At 43.2% G+C, this 16,765-nt stretch overlaps 1 protein-coding gene across 5 annotated transcripts in view; it reads left to right on the top strand.

Annotated features, from left to right (window-relative positions):
* Cdk19 (cyclin dependent kinase 19) overlaps positions 1–14,918 on the top strand; it is a 154,400-nt gene extending 139,482 nt beyond the window's left edge. For all 5 annotated transcript variants that reach the window (XM_048424946.3, XM_048424950.3, XM_048424948.3 and 2 more), the window contains 5 exons: positions 5,425–5,497; positions 7,433–7,530; positions 8,305–8,383; positions 8,931–9,197; positions 10,802–14,918. In XM_048424946.3, the coding sequence (XP_048280903.1) occupies positions 5,425–5,497; positions 7,433–7,530; positions 8,305–8,383; positions 8,931–9,197; positions 10,802–10,930 (646 nt within the window). In that variant the 3' untranslated portion in view covers positions 10,931–14,918. The remainder of the gene's footprint in view (positions 1–5,424; positions 5,498–7,432; positions 7,531–8,304; positions 8,384–8,930; positions 9,198–10,801) is intronic.
* The last annotated feature ends 1,847 nt before the right edge of the window (positions 14,919–16,765 follow it).

Here is a 16,765-nt window from a genome sequence, read left to right as displayed (position 1 = left end):
TTTAAGGCCAGTCTGGTCTACAGAGTGAGATGCAGGACAGCCAAGGGCTACACAGAGAAACCTTGTCTCAACACCCTCCTCCAAATAAAAACAGTTACAGTTTTACTACAATTAAGGCCTCAGTTCAATACAATTGCTGTGGTTTTATTCTTACCTGAGTTGGTGACTGAGATGCTGTCATGAAAAACTAGGAAGGATAGCAAGGAAGAGCCACATGGTCCAGGATCCAAATAAAACAAACTTCTGGAGGCAAATATGTTGATTAGACATGAAGGGGAGTGCAGGGCAGCTTTATTAGCCAGGGTTCTCTAAAGAAACAGAACTGGGGAGAGAGAGAGGGAGTTAGTTTTAGTACCTTAGCTTATAGGATGTAGTCCAATTAGTCCAACAATTGGTCATCTCATACTAGAGAGACTGAGAATTGAGAAGTTGTTCAGTCCACAAGATAGGTGGACTGCTGCCCACATACAGTGGGTCTTCCTGTTCCAGATGATCTGATAAGAGAGATTTCCTCAGATTCCCAGGACCTCCTTGGCAGCTCACAACTCTCCACAACTCCAGATTCACGAGATCTTACACCTTCTTCAGGCCTTCAGTAGATACTGCTTGAGCATGGTACACAGAAATGCGTGCAGCCAGAACGTTCATATATAGGAAATAATTTTTTAAAAAGAGGAAAAAAGAAGGGACCAAAGAGATGGTTTGCCAGTTAAGAGTGCTCGCTGCTGTTGCAGAGGACCCGGATCAGTTCTCAGCACACATGACAGCTAATCACCGTCTGTAACTCCAGATCCAGGGGATCTGATGCCCTCTTCTGGCCTCTGCAGGAAAACACCCAGTACACAGTAAAATAAACATCTAAGTAAAACTATTAGTGATAATTAAACCCCTCATGAGTGCTCCAGGAGCTTGCATGCATTTTAGTTGATTGTTGAAGTGCAATCAGGTTGATAACCAAGACCATATCAGCTTACCAGGAAATCCAGTACAAGACAGTTTGTAGGAACAAAGGAGTTACCGTAAAGGGAACAGAGAACAGCAGTGTTCATTTCTGTCTCTTCCTGAAGCCTCTGCCCTTTAGAGCAAAACTTATCTCAAATTTTTGATCTGGGCCCCTTTGCCACTACACATTTTCCCTGGAAAACCCCACAGTTTTGTTGGCTTCAGTTTACCACCAGTTGAGCCAAAGTTTGCAATATGCACACCTTGCCTCTCCCTCACATAGGAGGTGCTCGGTGTGTAACGCGGCACACAGCTTGCATGTCCCTTACACAGGAGGTGCTCGGTGTGTGGAAGCAGCACAGCCCGATGACCTTAATGTTGAAAGCTGAGTGTGACTGTCCTCCAGCCCCCACATGCTGTGACACCTACAGATACAAACATGTCTACACACACACACACACACACACACACACACACGTCTTTTAAAACGTGTATATAAGTTTGAGACTAGAAAACTATTTTAGATTTGAGGGTTTTTTTTTCAGATTCTAGAAGTGCTTTGGGTTTCAGATTTTAGTGTACTAATTTACATGTATCACTCAGCATTTCCCTAGTTGTCAAATTCACTTCTTAAACTGCTGTGGTAGTTTGTAATTGGCCCCCATAAAGTCGTAGGAGGTGACTATTAGGAGGTGTGACTTTGTTGGAGTGGGTTTGACCTTGTTAGAGGAAGTACTCTTGGTGGCACTGGGTTTTGAGGTCTCATATATGCCCAAGCCATGCCCATTTCTTATTACCTGCAAGGTGTAGGCTCTCAGCTATTTCTCCAGCACCGTGTGTGCCTGCACACCGCCATGTCCCACTATGATGATAATGAACTGAACTGCTGAAGTCTAAGCCACCCCCAATTAACTGTTTCTCTTTGTAAATAGAGTTGTTGTAGTCATGGTGTCTCTTCACAGCAGAGAAATCCTAACTGAGACAATCACCAATGGAATCTCAGCCTGAAATAAAACTCTGCTCTCTAATCCTGAACCTTGGCGCCCTATATTTCATGTCCTAAGAAATAGCTCCATGGTTCACCTAATGTTCAAACCCTGTGGGGCAGATCCTCTGTCTCACCATCAGGCATTTGACTTCCCCTTACCTCTCTGCATTCCATATGATTAGCAGTCTCCTCAGTGCTTTCTTCTAGAAATGCTTTGATTGTTTCTGCCCCTAAACCTTACCTGTATAGTCAGAACACCAGTGTGCTCTGCTTGCAATCCTGCAGTGGCCTTTCTATGGTGTTTCTGTCGCTGCACAATCTGGGTGTGGTGGTACAGGCCTTTGATCCCAGGCTGAAGAAGACTGATCTCTGAGTTACACCAGCTTGGTCTACATATTGGAGTTCCAGGACAGCCAGATCTACGTAATAAGACCCTGTCTCAAAACAAAGCAACAGCAAGTAACAGAAATCACTAAAACAAAATATGTTGAAAACAATGGTCTAGAAAATATTTTATTTCAAATAAAATATTATTTCAAAAGTAAAAGAATATTAACTTGCTTTTATCAGAGAAAAAGTACTCCCAATATACTTTGCAAATGAATTGCTAAGAATGGTAGTAGATGTTTTTGTAATTGTTCTAAATCCAAGTAGCTCATTAGAAAGCAAGGCGAGGTTGAGGGAGTCAGGCTGCTCATTGGAAAGATGTTTGGATTTAGTCCCCAGCAAGCCAAAAGAGAGAAAGAATACATTCGAAGGAGATTGTGGAACTTACTTTGAAAACCTGAATGTTCAAATAAACACAATTTGATAAATACTTAGAAAGTTTCTGTTGCTTTGCAATCTGTTCAGCTACTAGAAGAGGATAATTTGGAAAGTAAACAGTTCATCTTAACTCTAACACTAAATAAATAAGTAAGTAAGTAAGTAAGTAAATAAATAAATAAATAAATAAATAAATAAATAAAATAGTTGCAACCAAGACATCATCAGTAAGGCAAATACAGGGCTTTTTCTATGATCGAGACAACCTAGCATCTAGTGTTAACTCAGGAAAACAGCTGATTGGACAATGAAGCCCTAAGACAGAGAGAGAAATGATTTCTCTGTAAACATAAGTCTTCTTGTTATTACCAAACCCAGTACCTGCTTTGTCCATCAATTCTCTGATGTCCCCAAGTATTGTCAGGGTACAGTGTTGCCCAAGGTACCGTAAAACAGACACTTGTAAGTGCTTCTGTTCTTCTGTGAGTGTGAGTGCTTTTGGAGACTTGGTACGAATGTAACTTCTGAACTAGGTGATGTTGAAGCACACCCCGTTATCCCAGATACCCAAGAGACTAAAACAGTCTTGAGGCTAGCCTAGGCAATATAGCAAAATCCCATCTCAAAAATAGGGTTCGAGAGATGACCTAGTAAATAAAAACACTTGCTGCTCTTACAGAGGAGCCTGGTTAGGTTCTCAGCACCCACATGGTGGCTTACAACCATCTATCTGTAACTTCAATTCCAATGGACCCAACACCCTCTTCTGGCCTCTCAAGTCACTATTTGCATGTAGTGTGCACACACACACACACAAAATACCCGTTTGTACTCATAAAATAAATACAAATTTAAAAATCAAAAATAATGTGTTCTGGTTGCTAGGAATCTGTAGCTCAGTGGTAATGCTTACCTAACATGTGTGAGGCCCGAGTTTGATTCCCTAGTAATTTGTCAAGGAAAAACAAAAGACCCACAGCAACACAACACCAACAAAGATCCTTCAAAATGTGCACATCTGACCCAATCATCCCAAGCATTTATCCTGTGAAGACCAGACTGGTACAAGGGCGTCTGACCTGATTATCCCAAGCATTTATCCTATGGAAAGCAGGCTGGTACAAGCACACGATAGAGAAATAACCAAGCCAGGGTCTAGTAGCAGTCCCCGATTCTCATGCAGTATTATATCCTTGGCATGTGTGTCAAGTTAGCCCATAATGACATACATTTCATAGCTGTGATGAAACAGCTCTGGATCAGTAGGCACTGTCGTTACTCAGAATAATTTTATAGAATTTTTGATAAAGGAGATATTAATTAGACAACATTAAATGTGAAAACATAGAATTTTTATACTGGTTCTAATTTTATAAAGCCAAAACCAAAAGATCCCCCTGGTTTCACTGTGAGCCTGTGGATAGAAACATAAAGCAAAGGCCCTCTGAGAGCCATCTGGCTCTTTCCCCAGCGCCTCTCTCTATAACACTTCTGTGGTTTGGGGTTTTTGTTTTGGCTGATTTTTGAGACAAGGTTTCTCTATGTAGCTTTGGCTGACCTGTAACTTACTATGTAGACCAGGCTGGCCTCTAACAGAGATCTGCCCACACCTCTGCCTCCTGAGTGCCTGGATTAAAGGCATGTACCACGACCACCTGGCCTATTTAAACAGTTTTAAGAAGCACTGATTCTGCTTCAAAAATAAATAAAAGACAGAAAGGGAGATTATCCAAACACTGACAATGGGGTGTGTGTGTGTGTGTGTGTGTGTGTGTGTGTGTGTGTGTGTGTTTTGAGACCATTTACATTTTAAATATTTCAAACATAGGAAATAATAGAAATATTGTATACTGAGAATAATCGAATGACTATCTCTCCACTCACCTCTTCGCCTAAGAAGTAGGATGTTACTTAGTGTGCTGATGTCTCTGGGTACCTCTCTGTTGTTCCCTCCTAGAAGGAAGACTGGGGACTCGGGATTTGTGTTTGTAATCCCACAGTTTTATCTCTGATATTTATTTAGTTTGATATGTCTTTGAGCTTTATGTAAATGCTGTCATTCATCTTCCCTATTCAGTTTTGCATATTTATAACATTTCATTTACTCTGAATATATTAACAGTTCGTTTGCCTAATATTTCTGTTTCTTTAATTGGTGGATGTTTGGCTGTTTATAGGTTGGAGATTGGTGGGGTTTTTGTTGTTGTTTGTTTGTTTTATATTGTAGAAATGCTAGTAAGAGTATTCTTGTATGTTCTGATACTCATGTTTAAGTGTCTCTAGGCTAGGCCTGATAATAAAGGCCTGTGACCCTAGCTGCTCAGGAGGCTGAGACAGAAGGGTGGGTTCAAGGTCTGTACAACTTGGTGAGACCTGTCTCAAAATAAAAAGAGAAAGGTGTAGGAAGATGATGTTTGCTGGAGAGCACTTGCCTAACGTGCATGACCTACTCACTATCTCCAGTACCAAGCAGACACCAAGCAAGCCTTCTCTTAAAGGGGAGCATGCCTCAGAGCCATTGCTGGGTTTCAAGACAGAAGTATTTTTCCGCTCTAATGGTTACACATAAGCATTCCCAAAGTGTCTATAGCACTAAAAACTCTGACATGTCGTGTTTAACAACTGTTTTTTTCATAATGTGTTGGTATTAAGTAATGTGTTTGCACATAGAAACCTGCCTTAGAACTGCCCTTTAGGAATGCAAATCATGTGTGCTCCTATCCTTGCAGGTACGCCAACAGTAGCCTCATAAAGTACATGGAGAAACACAAGGTCAAGCCTGACAGCAAGGTGTTCCTCCTGGTAGGTTCTTCCCACTGACAGCAGGGTGTTCCTCCTGTATCAGGGTCCAGCCCCTACATAAATTTTTTCTCAGACCAGAGGGGAGGCATGGGAGTTATTGAGGCACAACTCACATGACTTTATCGGGAGTTTTTAGGGGTCCCTCATGAAATCCGGAGTTCACACCCTGAAAATTCACCCGCGTTTACTCTCCAAACAGCTTTTATGCCAAAATGTAATCTGAGGGTGAAATTCATTAGCATTCTGTTTCCTAGGTAGCCGGGAGATTGACTGTGGTCACATCCTCACCTTTCTATGCTCATTTTGTCACATCTTCCTATCTATGACTGCTCTGTCATGTAGACTGAGTTAACACCTCTTTCCCAGGCATCCTCCCAAATTTACAAAGAAGGAGCAGAGCACCATTAGCATATCCTGACCCTTTGTCTAGGATGCTGTCAGTTTGTCTGGAAAGGCTAGGTGATCACCTCCTGTGTGGCAGGTGCAGGCTGTGGTCTGAAATCCTGGCCGCCATACAGTGTAGAAATATGGGCCTGTGTAATATGCCCCTACAATCCACTCCCTCTTACTAATTTTAATAAAACCTGTGCTTCAGCATAGGACAGATTATCACATCTGCCTTAGGCAAAGACTTCTCCATTTACCCAAATTTACCCGTCGTTGGAAACAGGAATCTTAATTATGTGAGCTCCTGCCTTAGGCACCTGGGGAGGAGAAGCTTCAAACCCATCTCTACCTCTGTGAAGAAAAGAAATTAAGGGAGAGAGATACCTTTGGGCTCTATCTTGGAGCCATACTGTTTTGTCAGGAGAAATCATAATGTTACATGAATAACCATGCTCCTAAAGACTATAGTCTCCTATTTAAATGAGAGGAGGATCACTTGAGTTAAAAATGTTTCTTCGGCTGGTTCAGAGCAGCTTATATTGTATCAACATCTAAAATTCTTAACATATGCATTAAACCAAACATTTACAGGGCATGTCAAATTTTTCTCAACATCTTAAAAGCAGTTACAAACATTACCAGGTCAATATCATAATTAACAATAAATCCACAATTAAATACAAACATTTATAGGACCCGTCAAACCTTTTTCAACACCTTATAAGCCGTTACAAACATTATCAGGTTAATGCCATAATTCTAGAGTGGAAATTATCAATAAATCCACAATTTAACATATCACAATCTTCTATTTAATTAATATTGATTAATAATCCATATTAATCAAAAGACAAGAAAGGCTTTTTTGATGGGTTAGAGTCCAATGACATTGCTGTTATCAGATACCAGTTCAGTCTCTGAGCAGCAGTTAAACCCTCAGGCTGCCCTCTCTTAAGGAAGGGGGCTTCAATCACTCCTTACTGGGGGAAAGCTTAGTGCTCTCTCCCCGCTGGTACCTGGTCAGCCCCTCTCCTCCTGTCTACTGCAGAATTGTCCCAGCTAGTCTTTTCCTTTGAAAAGGAAGGAGAGGAAGATGGAGGGGAGGGACTATGAAAAGGAGAATGGGGGGGGGAGAGAGAGAGAGAGACAGAGACACTAATTGCTGGATGCTTGAGAAATTAAATCTTATTCTATTGAGAATCATCCTTGACTTCTAGTCTTAGTTTCTTAAATGGTTCATATCAGAAAAAAAGAATTTTAAGGGACCTTAATGGTAATTTCATAAATATGTAAATAGTCTACTAATTGTACAGTGAGCAGGGCAAAATGATATGAGGGCTAGCAAGAAGACTCATAGGTAAGGGCCAAGCTTTGACAACTTTCTTTGATCCACAATCCCTGGACCCCATGTGGAAGAGTTTACTCTAAACACACATGCGTGTGTGCATCAGTGTGTAAAAGATGTATTTGAGGTCCATTGTGTCAGACATTGATACAAAAGTCAGCAGTCTTCTCATGGGCTGTCACATTTCTTATTTGTTGCTCTAGCTTCAGAAACTCCTTACCATGGATCCAACGAAGAGGATCACCTCAGAGCAGGCTCTGCAGGACCCTTACTTTCAGGAGGACCCCTTGCCCACGCTAGAGTATGTACCCTTTCTTCTCCATGGTCTTCGCTCCAACTGGATGGTGTTGTATGCTGCTGAATGCCAGGGGAACACTTCCCTGACTTGTTCTGCTTTGCTCGTGAAGACTGCACAGAGAACATCTCCTCAGGGAAAGGCCCACACCAGCTTCCTAGATGAAAGCCAGAAGAGAACAGACACAGCTCAGGCACAAGCCACACCCATAACCATGGGTGCACAGGACAGCCTGCAGGCCCATTCCCCCTTTCCAAGCTCGTGCTCTGGGCTTGTAGATATTAGAAAACGTTGTTTTTTCCTGAAAGGGAAATTTATTTTCATGTTCAAGCAAAACAAAGTCAGTTTAGTTTGGGGCTGATGGAGTGAGTAGTGCAGACGAAGTTGTGTGTTGTACTGTGAGCCTGCCAGCAGCAGTCCAGCAGTGAGGTGGCAGTCTGCAGGAGGGGCAGCTGCTGACTTACTCCTTCCTTACTGCTTTAGTTAAGTTGTTCGGAAGGTGTCCAGCAAACACCAGTCATGGTAAAGTATAGGATGCATGTTAAGAAAGAAAAAGTGAATTTTTAATTTTAAAGTAAGGTGATAAAGTTACACATTTTAGGTATTTCTTGTTTTGTTTTGTTTTTGGTTTTTTGTTTTTTTTTTTTGTTTTTCGAGGCAGGGTTTCTCTGTCGCTTTGGAGCCTGTCCTGGAACTCACTCGTAGACCAGGCTGGCCTTGAACTCACAGAGATCCATCTGTCTCTGCCTGGCTAACATGTATTTCTTTTTAAATGGTTAGTGTGTTTGCTGGCTGCCAGATTCCATACCCCAAAAGAGAATTCCTTAATGAAGATGAACCAGAAGAGAAGGGCGACAAGGTAAAAGCTCCGTGCACCACTGACTTTCAGAGCGGAAGAGCCACAAAAGGATAATTGAGGGGCATGATTTGATGGTCTCTGCCTTTACCCACCTTTCATCTAACATGTTTATGTTGTTCTTTGTGGGAGTCTGGAGACTGAAGGTGTACTTTGAAGTTTAAATCGAACTTCCTGTTTTATCTTAGTAGCCCATTTATTCCTAGTTTTTGCTCATTTTATTTGTCCAGTGCTGTCTCCACCCTGCTTTGCTTTCGTGGGCCTTACTCCATTCCTTTATGCTAACTGGGAATATTAGCCACTCCGCACTGCTCTGGTTTCATTTGGAGATGCTACACAGTGCTATTCAGGGCTCACTATGTTAGTCTTTGGGAATGATGCATTTTGGCGGTTACCCATCTCCATTCTTTCCAGTCACCCCATGTGACCAGTTTATACCCCAGGTGTGTCACCAGTCACACATGTGTATCAAGTAGTGAAGTGCATTTTCCATTTGTCTGACTTAACAATAAATCTCGAATCTTTCTCCCCCTCCCGTCTCCTCTTAAAGAATCAGACACAGCAGCAGAATCCGCATCAGCAGCCCACGGCCCCCCCACAGCAGACGACAGCCCCTCCCCAGGCTCCTCCACCACAGCAGAGCAGTGCCCAAACCAATGGGACAGCAGGGGGAGCCACGGCCGGCGGGGCTGGCGCTGGAGCAGGACTGCAGCACAGCCAGGACTCCGGCCTGACCCAGGTGCCTCCAAACAAGAAGCCTCGCATTGGGCCTTCGGGTGCAAGCTCGGGCGGGCCGGTTATGCCACCAGATTATCAGGTACTCCATGACTACTCCTTTTTGGTATAAAGATACTTTATGAAATGGGAAATTGACTTTTAACCAATTCTCTTAAAGTTATATAGTTCTTAGCTCCAGAATCTGACCTAAAAACTAGATGTTTATGTTTCTGGCATTACATGGAAGGGAAGATTTTTAATAACATTTCATGCAATTGTGAGATATTTTGTATTGTAACTTGTTTATCTTAACGCCCCAAGGAGAGGAGGGAGGGAGGTGGGAGGCTGCTTAACAAAATATCAGAACTGTATCCTATCCGTAGTGGCCACAGCTTAGGTAAGTGTCTTCTTGGACAAATTCAAGAACACTTAGAGTAGAGACAAATCTTGAGAACGATTGCTCTTACTGGAGGGAATAGTCAGTCGGTAGCCACGTAGACTTGAGAAATGACGAAGGCTAAGCAACAGTTCTCAGAAGCAAGTCCTGCTGAAATTGTGTTAACTCTAGATATGCTTCTTGTGTTCAGACAGAAAGGAAATTATGGCTGTACCACTAATTAAGGAAGCTAAAGGGAAAAGACTTCTCACATCTGGTTCTAGGATTTATAGGGAGTGAAACCTCTAGGGTTGTTTGAGCACACTGTCTTAAAGCATATCGTGTTCTGTTTTCTTGTATTCGATTCTGAGTTACTTTTACCTTGTGTTCAGATTGGACTATTCTGTGAGGAGACTCTGCCTTGTCAGTTTCCATGGGTGAGGTTTTGGGCTGTTTCAGTATAAGCAAATGTGGTTATTACTTCAGAAGGAAGAGCATGGTATGGTGGCTCACCCTGGGACCTCAGCACTCGAGAGACTGAGGCAGAGAGGTTGTGGAGAGTTCCAGGGCCAGCCTGGCCTCCATAGTGAGTTCTAGGACAGCCCTTCCTTAAACACACACACACACACACACACACACACAGAGAGAGAGAGAGAGAGAGAGAGAGAGAGAGAGAGAGAGAGAGAGAGAGAAAGATGCATTTTTTTCATATTGACAAAGAAAATATTGTCTTTAAAAAGTTGTATAAGCACAGTGTTATACTGTCTCTGAAGACTGGTCTCTTGAGGCCAGTCGTGTAACAAATTGCTTTGTTTAATTTTTAGATGGGAAATAAGATTTATTGGTGAGAATGTTTGGTTTTGAATGTTACCTGACATTTATAATACCTCCCTACTGCTAGCCTGCCCTGTCAACCTTGGTGGTTTGCTCATTGGCAGGTTCTCTATGTCCCTAGCTTCTGCCTCCAAAAACTCTGCCTTAGAGTGATTTCCCAGTCCCAACCAATTATGAAAGTGAGAATTAACAGTATGCAGTTATATCTTATGGATGCCATTTTTTCATTTACTAAATTAATTGTTTCATTGTCAAATCTTAATCATTTAAAAGGTTAAATTTGTCTGCTTTTCTTTACCAGTATAGCTTACCCTCCCCACTGCACAACCAGATTCAACACCAACCAGGGTAGCTACAGTCTAAGCAGGCTGTTGTTTCAGATAAGCAGACCATATCAACTGTTGTGGATCGCAGTCAGGAACCTCTCTGTCCTGCTGTGGTTGGACAGAGCCCCTCCCTGCAGTCAGTAACCCCCACTCTCCTGGTTTTTCTAGCACTCCAGTTCTCGCCTGAATTACCAAAGCAGCGTTCAAGGGTCTTCCCAGTCCCAGAGCACACTGGGCTACGCCTCATCTCAGCAGAGCACGCAGTACCACCCGTCTCACCAGGCCCACCGGTACTGACCACTGCCTCTGCTTGCCCAGGACAGCGTAGCACAGCCTCCAGCAGGGCGGGATCTGCATCGCAAAGAGCCCCAGAATGAAGACTGTGATGCCGCCATACAAAGCTCACTAGAGAGGAAACCTTTGCCTACTGAGTGTTCTGAAGGATGAATATCTCTTCTTGGTTGACTTAGGAAGAAGATCTTGTGAAGTGTCCCCAGCCCTCTTCCCGCATGAATTTCTCTGGGACTTCCCTGGTGAAGCCTCTGATCTGCCCCAGCACTTCTGCATCCTTCAGCAGTTTCTGAAGGAGTTCCTGGTGCACCTTTCTCACGCTGTAGCAATCATTGTAATTTATCTTTTCTTAGGACTTCAATGTTTTAGGAACAGGGTTCCGTGGTGTATAGTTTTATACTTCATGAACTGATTGAACAACATGAGTCACGCACCTTTTAAAGCACTACACAGTCTTTACAGACTAACTGCTTTGCTCTTGGAAGTCTTAAAAAGAAACTGTTGCTGTCCCAAAGTACTTTACTGTTAGGTTTTTATTTATCTCTTTCAGGGAAGGTCTAGTAAAGGCAAGCGTGGGACAGAGGGTACCCACAGCCAAACCAGTGTTGATCTTTGCAGCTGCTGTGCTCATGCTGTGAAGAGCTGAAGTAGTTGGTGGTTTTATATAATCATTCATGAGGAACTTAGTTCCCAGAAGCATCATATTCTGAATAATATTCAGTAATTAAAAATTATAATTTTAACCTTCATGTAGCTAAGTCTCCTCTAAAGAGGTTCAAGAGTTTTGATGGAGCGTGGTCCTCTGGGGCCCACCTGGGAAATCTGAAAAGACTGTGAACTGCACAGGGCTTCGCAGAGGAGTCGTGCTGATCACGGGACCTTTCTTCCCCTCAAAGGAGCATCGGCCTCTCCAAAGGAGCCTTGGTCCCTCCAGTCCCTCCACGTCTGGGTCAGCATGAGTGACTTTCTTACATAATCCAGTATACTCAGCTCGAAGCCTGTTCACTCATCTGCAGTGTTCTCCTTTTGTATTTACATTAGGCATAGAGTGACTATTTTTAAAGCATGTTAAAATTTTAGGTTTTATCCATGTTCAAAGTATGTATTATGTATGCATAATTTTGCTGTTGTTACTGAGACTTAACGCTGTCAAGAATCTTTTTTTATTGCACTGAATGCTTTCTTTTGCCCCTAGGAGAAAACTTAATAATTGTGCCTAAAAACTATGGGCAGATAGTGTAAAGTAGTTGAGGTGAGCATTTGCATTTCCATGATCTACGAATTAGAGGGGAGTTCTTTTTTAGCTACTTCTAAGGAATCCCTCGCTCTCCAGAGTCAAGAGGAAATGTAAAGGCCTAGAGCCCCCATTGTAGCGCAGGGGGCGAGAACATCTCTGTTCTGATGCTACTAGCAGCGCCAGCCTTGTTTTCAGTGTTTCTTGAGCTAGAAAAATAGCCAGTTGTTGTATATGCAAACTATATGCATTTTTAAAAACTCTTCTTGTGAACTTATCTACCTGGTTATGATACTCTGGGGTCCATATTCAAGTAAAACAAGATTTTAGAAGCCAGTATACATTTTGCACTATTGATGTGATACTGTGGCCAGCCAGGACCATGCTGATTCCAGCATAATAATGCTTCTAAATAGTAATAAAGGTTGGATAGTGGCATGTGTACCAAGACTGACGACGTCATCGACATGTTTCACTGGGAGGAATTTCTGACTGGCTCCATGGATTCTTAGCCCTTGTATTTTAGAAAATAAGAATCAGCCTCCTGCATAATGTAGCTACCTATGTAAAGTTCTGTCTGGTACCCTGGAGCCTGTGTCCAGGGCCACTGCTCCCTTACAGGCTCCATGCTCTGCCGGGCAGAAAAGCAGAGAGCAAGACACATTCCTTGTTACAGTCAATCCAGTGACAAGCTCATGTGGGATGTCTGTGCCACGTGATTGACTTAGAAATGTCTTGTGATATGAAGGCCCTTTTGTTTACTCTGAACCCACTTGGATACCTATGCCTCTGAATTTTATAGTAAACAGTGTTAACGGGAAGCAGGTATGTTTCTGACCTCTTGAGGAGAAAGCCGGTGATTAACTGTCACAAAAGGCATCTATGCACATTTGAAATGTTCACAGCAGCCTTCAGCAGCAACTGGGGACACTTATGGATAGAGTCCATTCTACCAAGTGGTTGTAGGAAATCACAATAAAAATAGAAGTTCTTGCCCTCAAGTGAGCTCATGTTTAATAAAAGACATTAGCCCCAGTCTGTGTAGAACAAAATACTAACAGTTTTTTGTATGCAAGCTGAATACACAATTCTGGCAATACGCACTTACACATTCATAGGACGGCCCTAGTAAAAGTGACACACACCGGGGACCTTCCAGTCTAGTGTTTTCCAGGACATAGCCAGAAAACTCAATTGTATGCACAGCGGGGTTCCCATCACCTCACCGCTTCTGGCCCTTTGCTCTTCTCTTCCTGCCTCAGGGTTAGTGATGCATACCTGTGCTTGTTCATCATTTCCTTTCTCTGTAAAGGAAGCAAAGCCTTTCATATACACTAAGGCCATAGTCCATGGGGTGGGACCTCTTGTGGGACTTGTGAATCTTCTTAAGGGTAGAATTGACCTTGGTGAGCCTCCAAACGATTGCATTCGTCTTTGAAATTTGGATACTATTTTGTCCCCTAGGGACCTGGAGGCATCCTCCAACTTACGGGAACCTCGAAGTCTAGGGAAGTATCGAAGGACTGAGTTAAAAAGGTTTCTGTTTTTTTATATTAAAAGTCACTTTTAGAGGTAGCTTTTTGGAGGGGTGTTTGGGGGAAAGGATTCAGGAGTTTGGGACAGGCTAGCTTAAATAAAGTAAGGTAGTCTGGGGCTGGGCTGGTATTACGAGGTTGAAGCAATCCTTTTGATGAAGTAGCCATGCAGTGAGATGCAGAAATCGAGGACATGTCTATTTTTATATCTGTGCTTTTGAGACTTTAGGACTTAGAATTCTGACGCTCTGCACTACTTCACTCTAGCATAACGAATACTTTTAAGACGGGAACTGACGGCACCCACATGCATTCAAGTTCACTGCCTCGTGCCTGGTGCAGCGACTTGCCAGTTGTTCTCTGTGCCTCTGAAATGATGCTCTTTTCGTCGCTAGAGGGAAAAGGGATTGGAGAGTAAGGTTTGCAGCCTGCTTTGCTGTTGTTAGTGTGTTGCTGCAGCTACACACCGAGGAAAACTAGCAGGGAAGCTGTGACCTCAGCCCGGTGCTGCTCCCCAGGAGCTGGAGAAAGGTGGTAGATAGCCATTGGGTTTAATGGAGGCTTGAAGGAGTCAAGTACAAGTAATAATTTTCTACAAAATGTAGCAGTTTAGGTCCCCATAATCATCAAGAATAGTCATGAATATCATAACCCCAAAGGTCAGTGTTTGAGGACTTTGAAAAGTGCGTTGTACCCAAGGAGGTGCTTGTTCCTCTAAGCTGTTGCTGGTAGGGAGTGATGCGGGAAATACCTAATGCACTGTTATCACCTATAGTGAGTAAATTAAGACTATTTAATTTTTTTAAAGCTTTGTCTGGGTAGACACTAAAAGCATTATACAAAGCCAGGACTAAGGTGTCCTTTTTAATAACAGCTGAAAGTACTTTTTATATGTGTTATACAGTATGTCCTTTCTAAACTAGTTTGTATTTCTGATAATTCCTATTTGTGAAATGTACCTGTCTATCTTTTTCGGTCATTTCTGCACGCACCCCCTCTGTATGACCGTAGGTATTGCCATGGCTCTCCTTGCTCTGCTGTGATGTGTATATCCAGGCGGCTGCCCTCTGGAGCCCATTCTGGGGATGCAGGGTGTGCTGCCTCTTCAGACCTGAGGGCTTCTGCTCTGGAGTTACCCAGCCATCCCTCTCAAAGTGACAGTTCCAGCTACGATAAGTTACATGTATTTTATATTCTTGGTTGAAATAAAATTTAATTGACTTCGTTCCTGTGTGGATTTTTTTTAGGGGTAGAAAAAAATTGTTTTTTAATTGAAAAGTATTACACACATACATATGTACACATGCTTGTGCACAGGCAGAACAATGCACTTATGGAGGTCTGTGCTATGGTTTCTATTTCTGTGCTGAAGTAAACACCAAAAGCAGCTCAGGGAGGAAGATGATGATTTAATCCTACAGCTTGTAGCTTGTAGTCAAGGCAGGAACTGATGCAGAGGCCATGGAGGCGTGCTGCTTACTGACTTGCTTCTCCTGGCTTGCTCAGCCTGCTTTAAAACCCAGGACCACCAGCCCAGGGATGGCACTACCCACAGTGGCACAGGTCCTCACATACCAATCGTCAGTCACAAAAAATGCACTACAAGCTTGCCCACAGGCCAGTCTTGTGGAAGCACTTCCTCAACTGGAGGCTCCCTCTACCCAAGTGACGCTGACTTGTGTCAAGTCAACATAAAACCAGCCCTGACTGTCCCCGACTTTGTAGACCAGGCTGGCCTCAAACTCACAGATTGCCCTGCCCCTGCGTCCTGAGTGCTGGGATTAAAGATGTGCACCACCACCACCCAGCTGTGATGTCCAGGGAAGTTATGTCACAGAACCACAGGAACAAACGGGACTTGCATATGGAAGAGAAGTTACAGTTTTCCAAACACCACTCAGGAAAAGTATCTAGATAGTTTATAAAGAAAACAGCATTTTTGTGGTTGGAGTTGGGCAGCAAGATTCTCCTTTTAAAAGGCTGTTCTGTTGGGCTTGCCTGCCCATCTAGCCTGCCTTCTGAGGTCACTGCAGCGGTCAAAGGCGTCATGGAGAGAGGAATGTTTTAAGCAACTTAAATACAAAGCTGCTCGTTGTAAAATCGACACTATACATCCAACGTGGCTGCTTCCCTATAGGCTTCGATTGTACATTCTATTCCTGTGATAAAACACTAACCAAAAGCAACTTGGGGAGAAAAGAGATCATTTGGCTTATATATTCTGGGTCACACTCAGCAAGGCAGGAGCTGGTGTAGAGGCCATGGAGAAGTGCAGGTTTCTTACAGCATTCAGGACCACCTGCTTAGGGTGGCACCACACACAGGTAGCTGGGCCTTCCCACATATATCATCAGTTAGGAAATTGCTGTAAAGAGGCACTATGACCATGGCAACTCTTAGAAGGAAAACATTTCATTGAGGTGCCTCACTTAAGTTTCAGAGGTTCAGCCCATTATAGTGGGGAGCATGGTGGCGTGCAGGCACATGCGGTGAAAGCTATATCTCGGTCAGAAAGCAACAGGAAGTCACTGGGTGGTGTCTGGAGCATAGAAAATCTCAAAGCTGCCCCCATAGTAGCACATTTCCTTCTATAAGGCCACACCCACTCCAACAAAGCTACACCGAATAGTGCCACTTCCTGTGAGCTTATGGGGACCAATTACGTTCTAACTACCACAATGCCCACAAGCCCGTCTGGTGAGGGCATTTTCTCAACAACCACCAGCACAGGTCCTGTGCTCCTTGTCAGATAGATCTTTCCTTGAAAAACCTCTGCTTACCTTCCTTTCTCAAAGCCGTCTGGGTAAGACAACATGGGCTGGATGGACCCTTAACACTCTTAGGTAGCAGCTGGAACATAATATCCCTAGCAGATTGAGTTACTGGGTCGTTGCTCCCAGGTTTTAGGCACTTTCAGACCCTTACAACTGATATGGCACATATACCCAACACAAAGTAGATATCAAATGTGACCAGTCAGAAGCATCGTTTGTCTACTTGTATTGAAATCCTGGGCCGAATACTATGCCAGGTTTGTAGATGGACAAAATAAATAGCTTTGATGAGTGGAAG

This window comes from Myodes glareolus, chromosome 1, assembly GCF_982192425.1.
Source record: "Myodes glareolus chromosome 1, mMyoGla1.1, whole genome shotgun sequence".
In the NCBI taxonomy this organism is placed as follows: domain Eukaryota; kingdom Metazoa; phylum Chordata; class Mammalia; order Rodentia; family Cricetidae; genus Myodes; species Myodes glareolus.
This window is presented reverse-complemented; position numbering and strand designations above follow the sequence as displayed.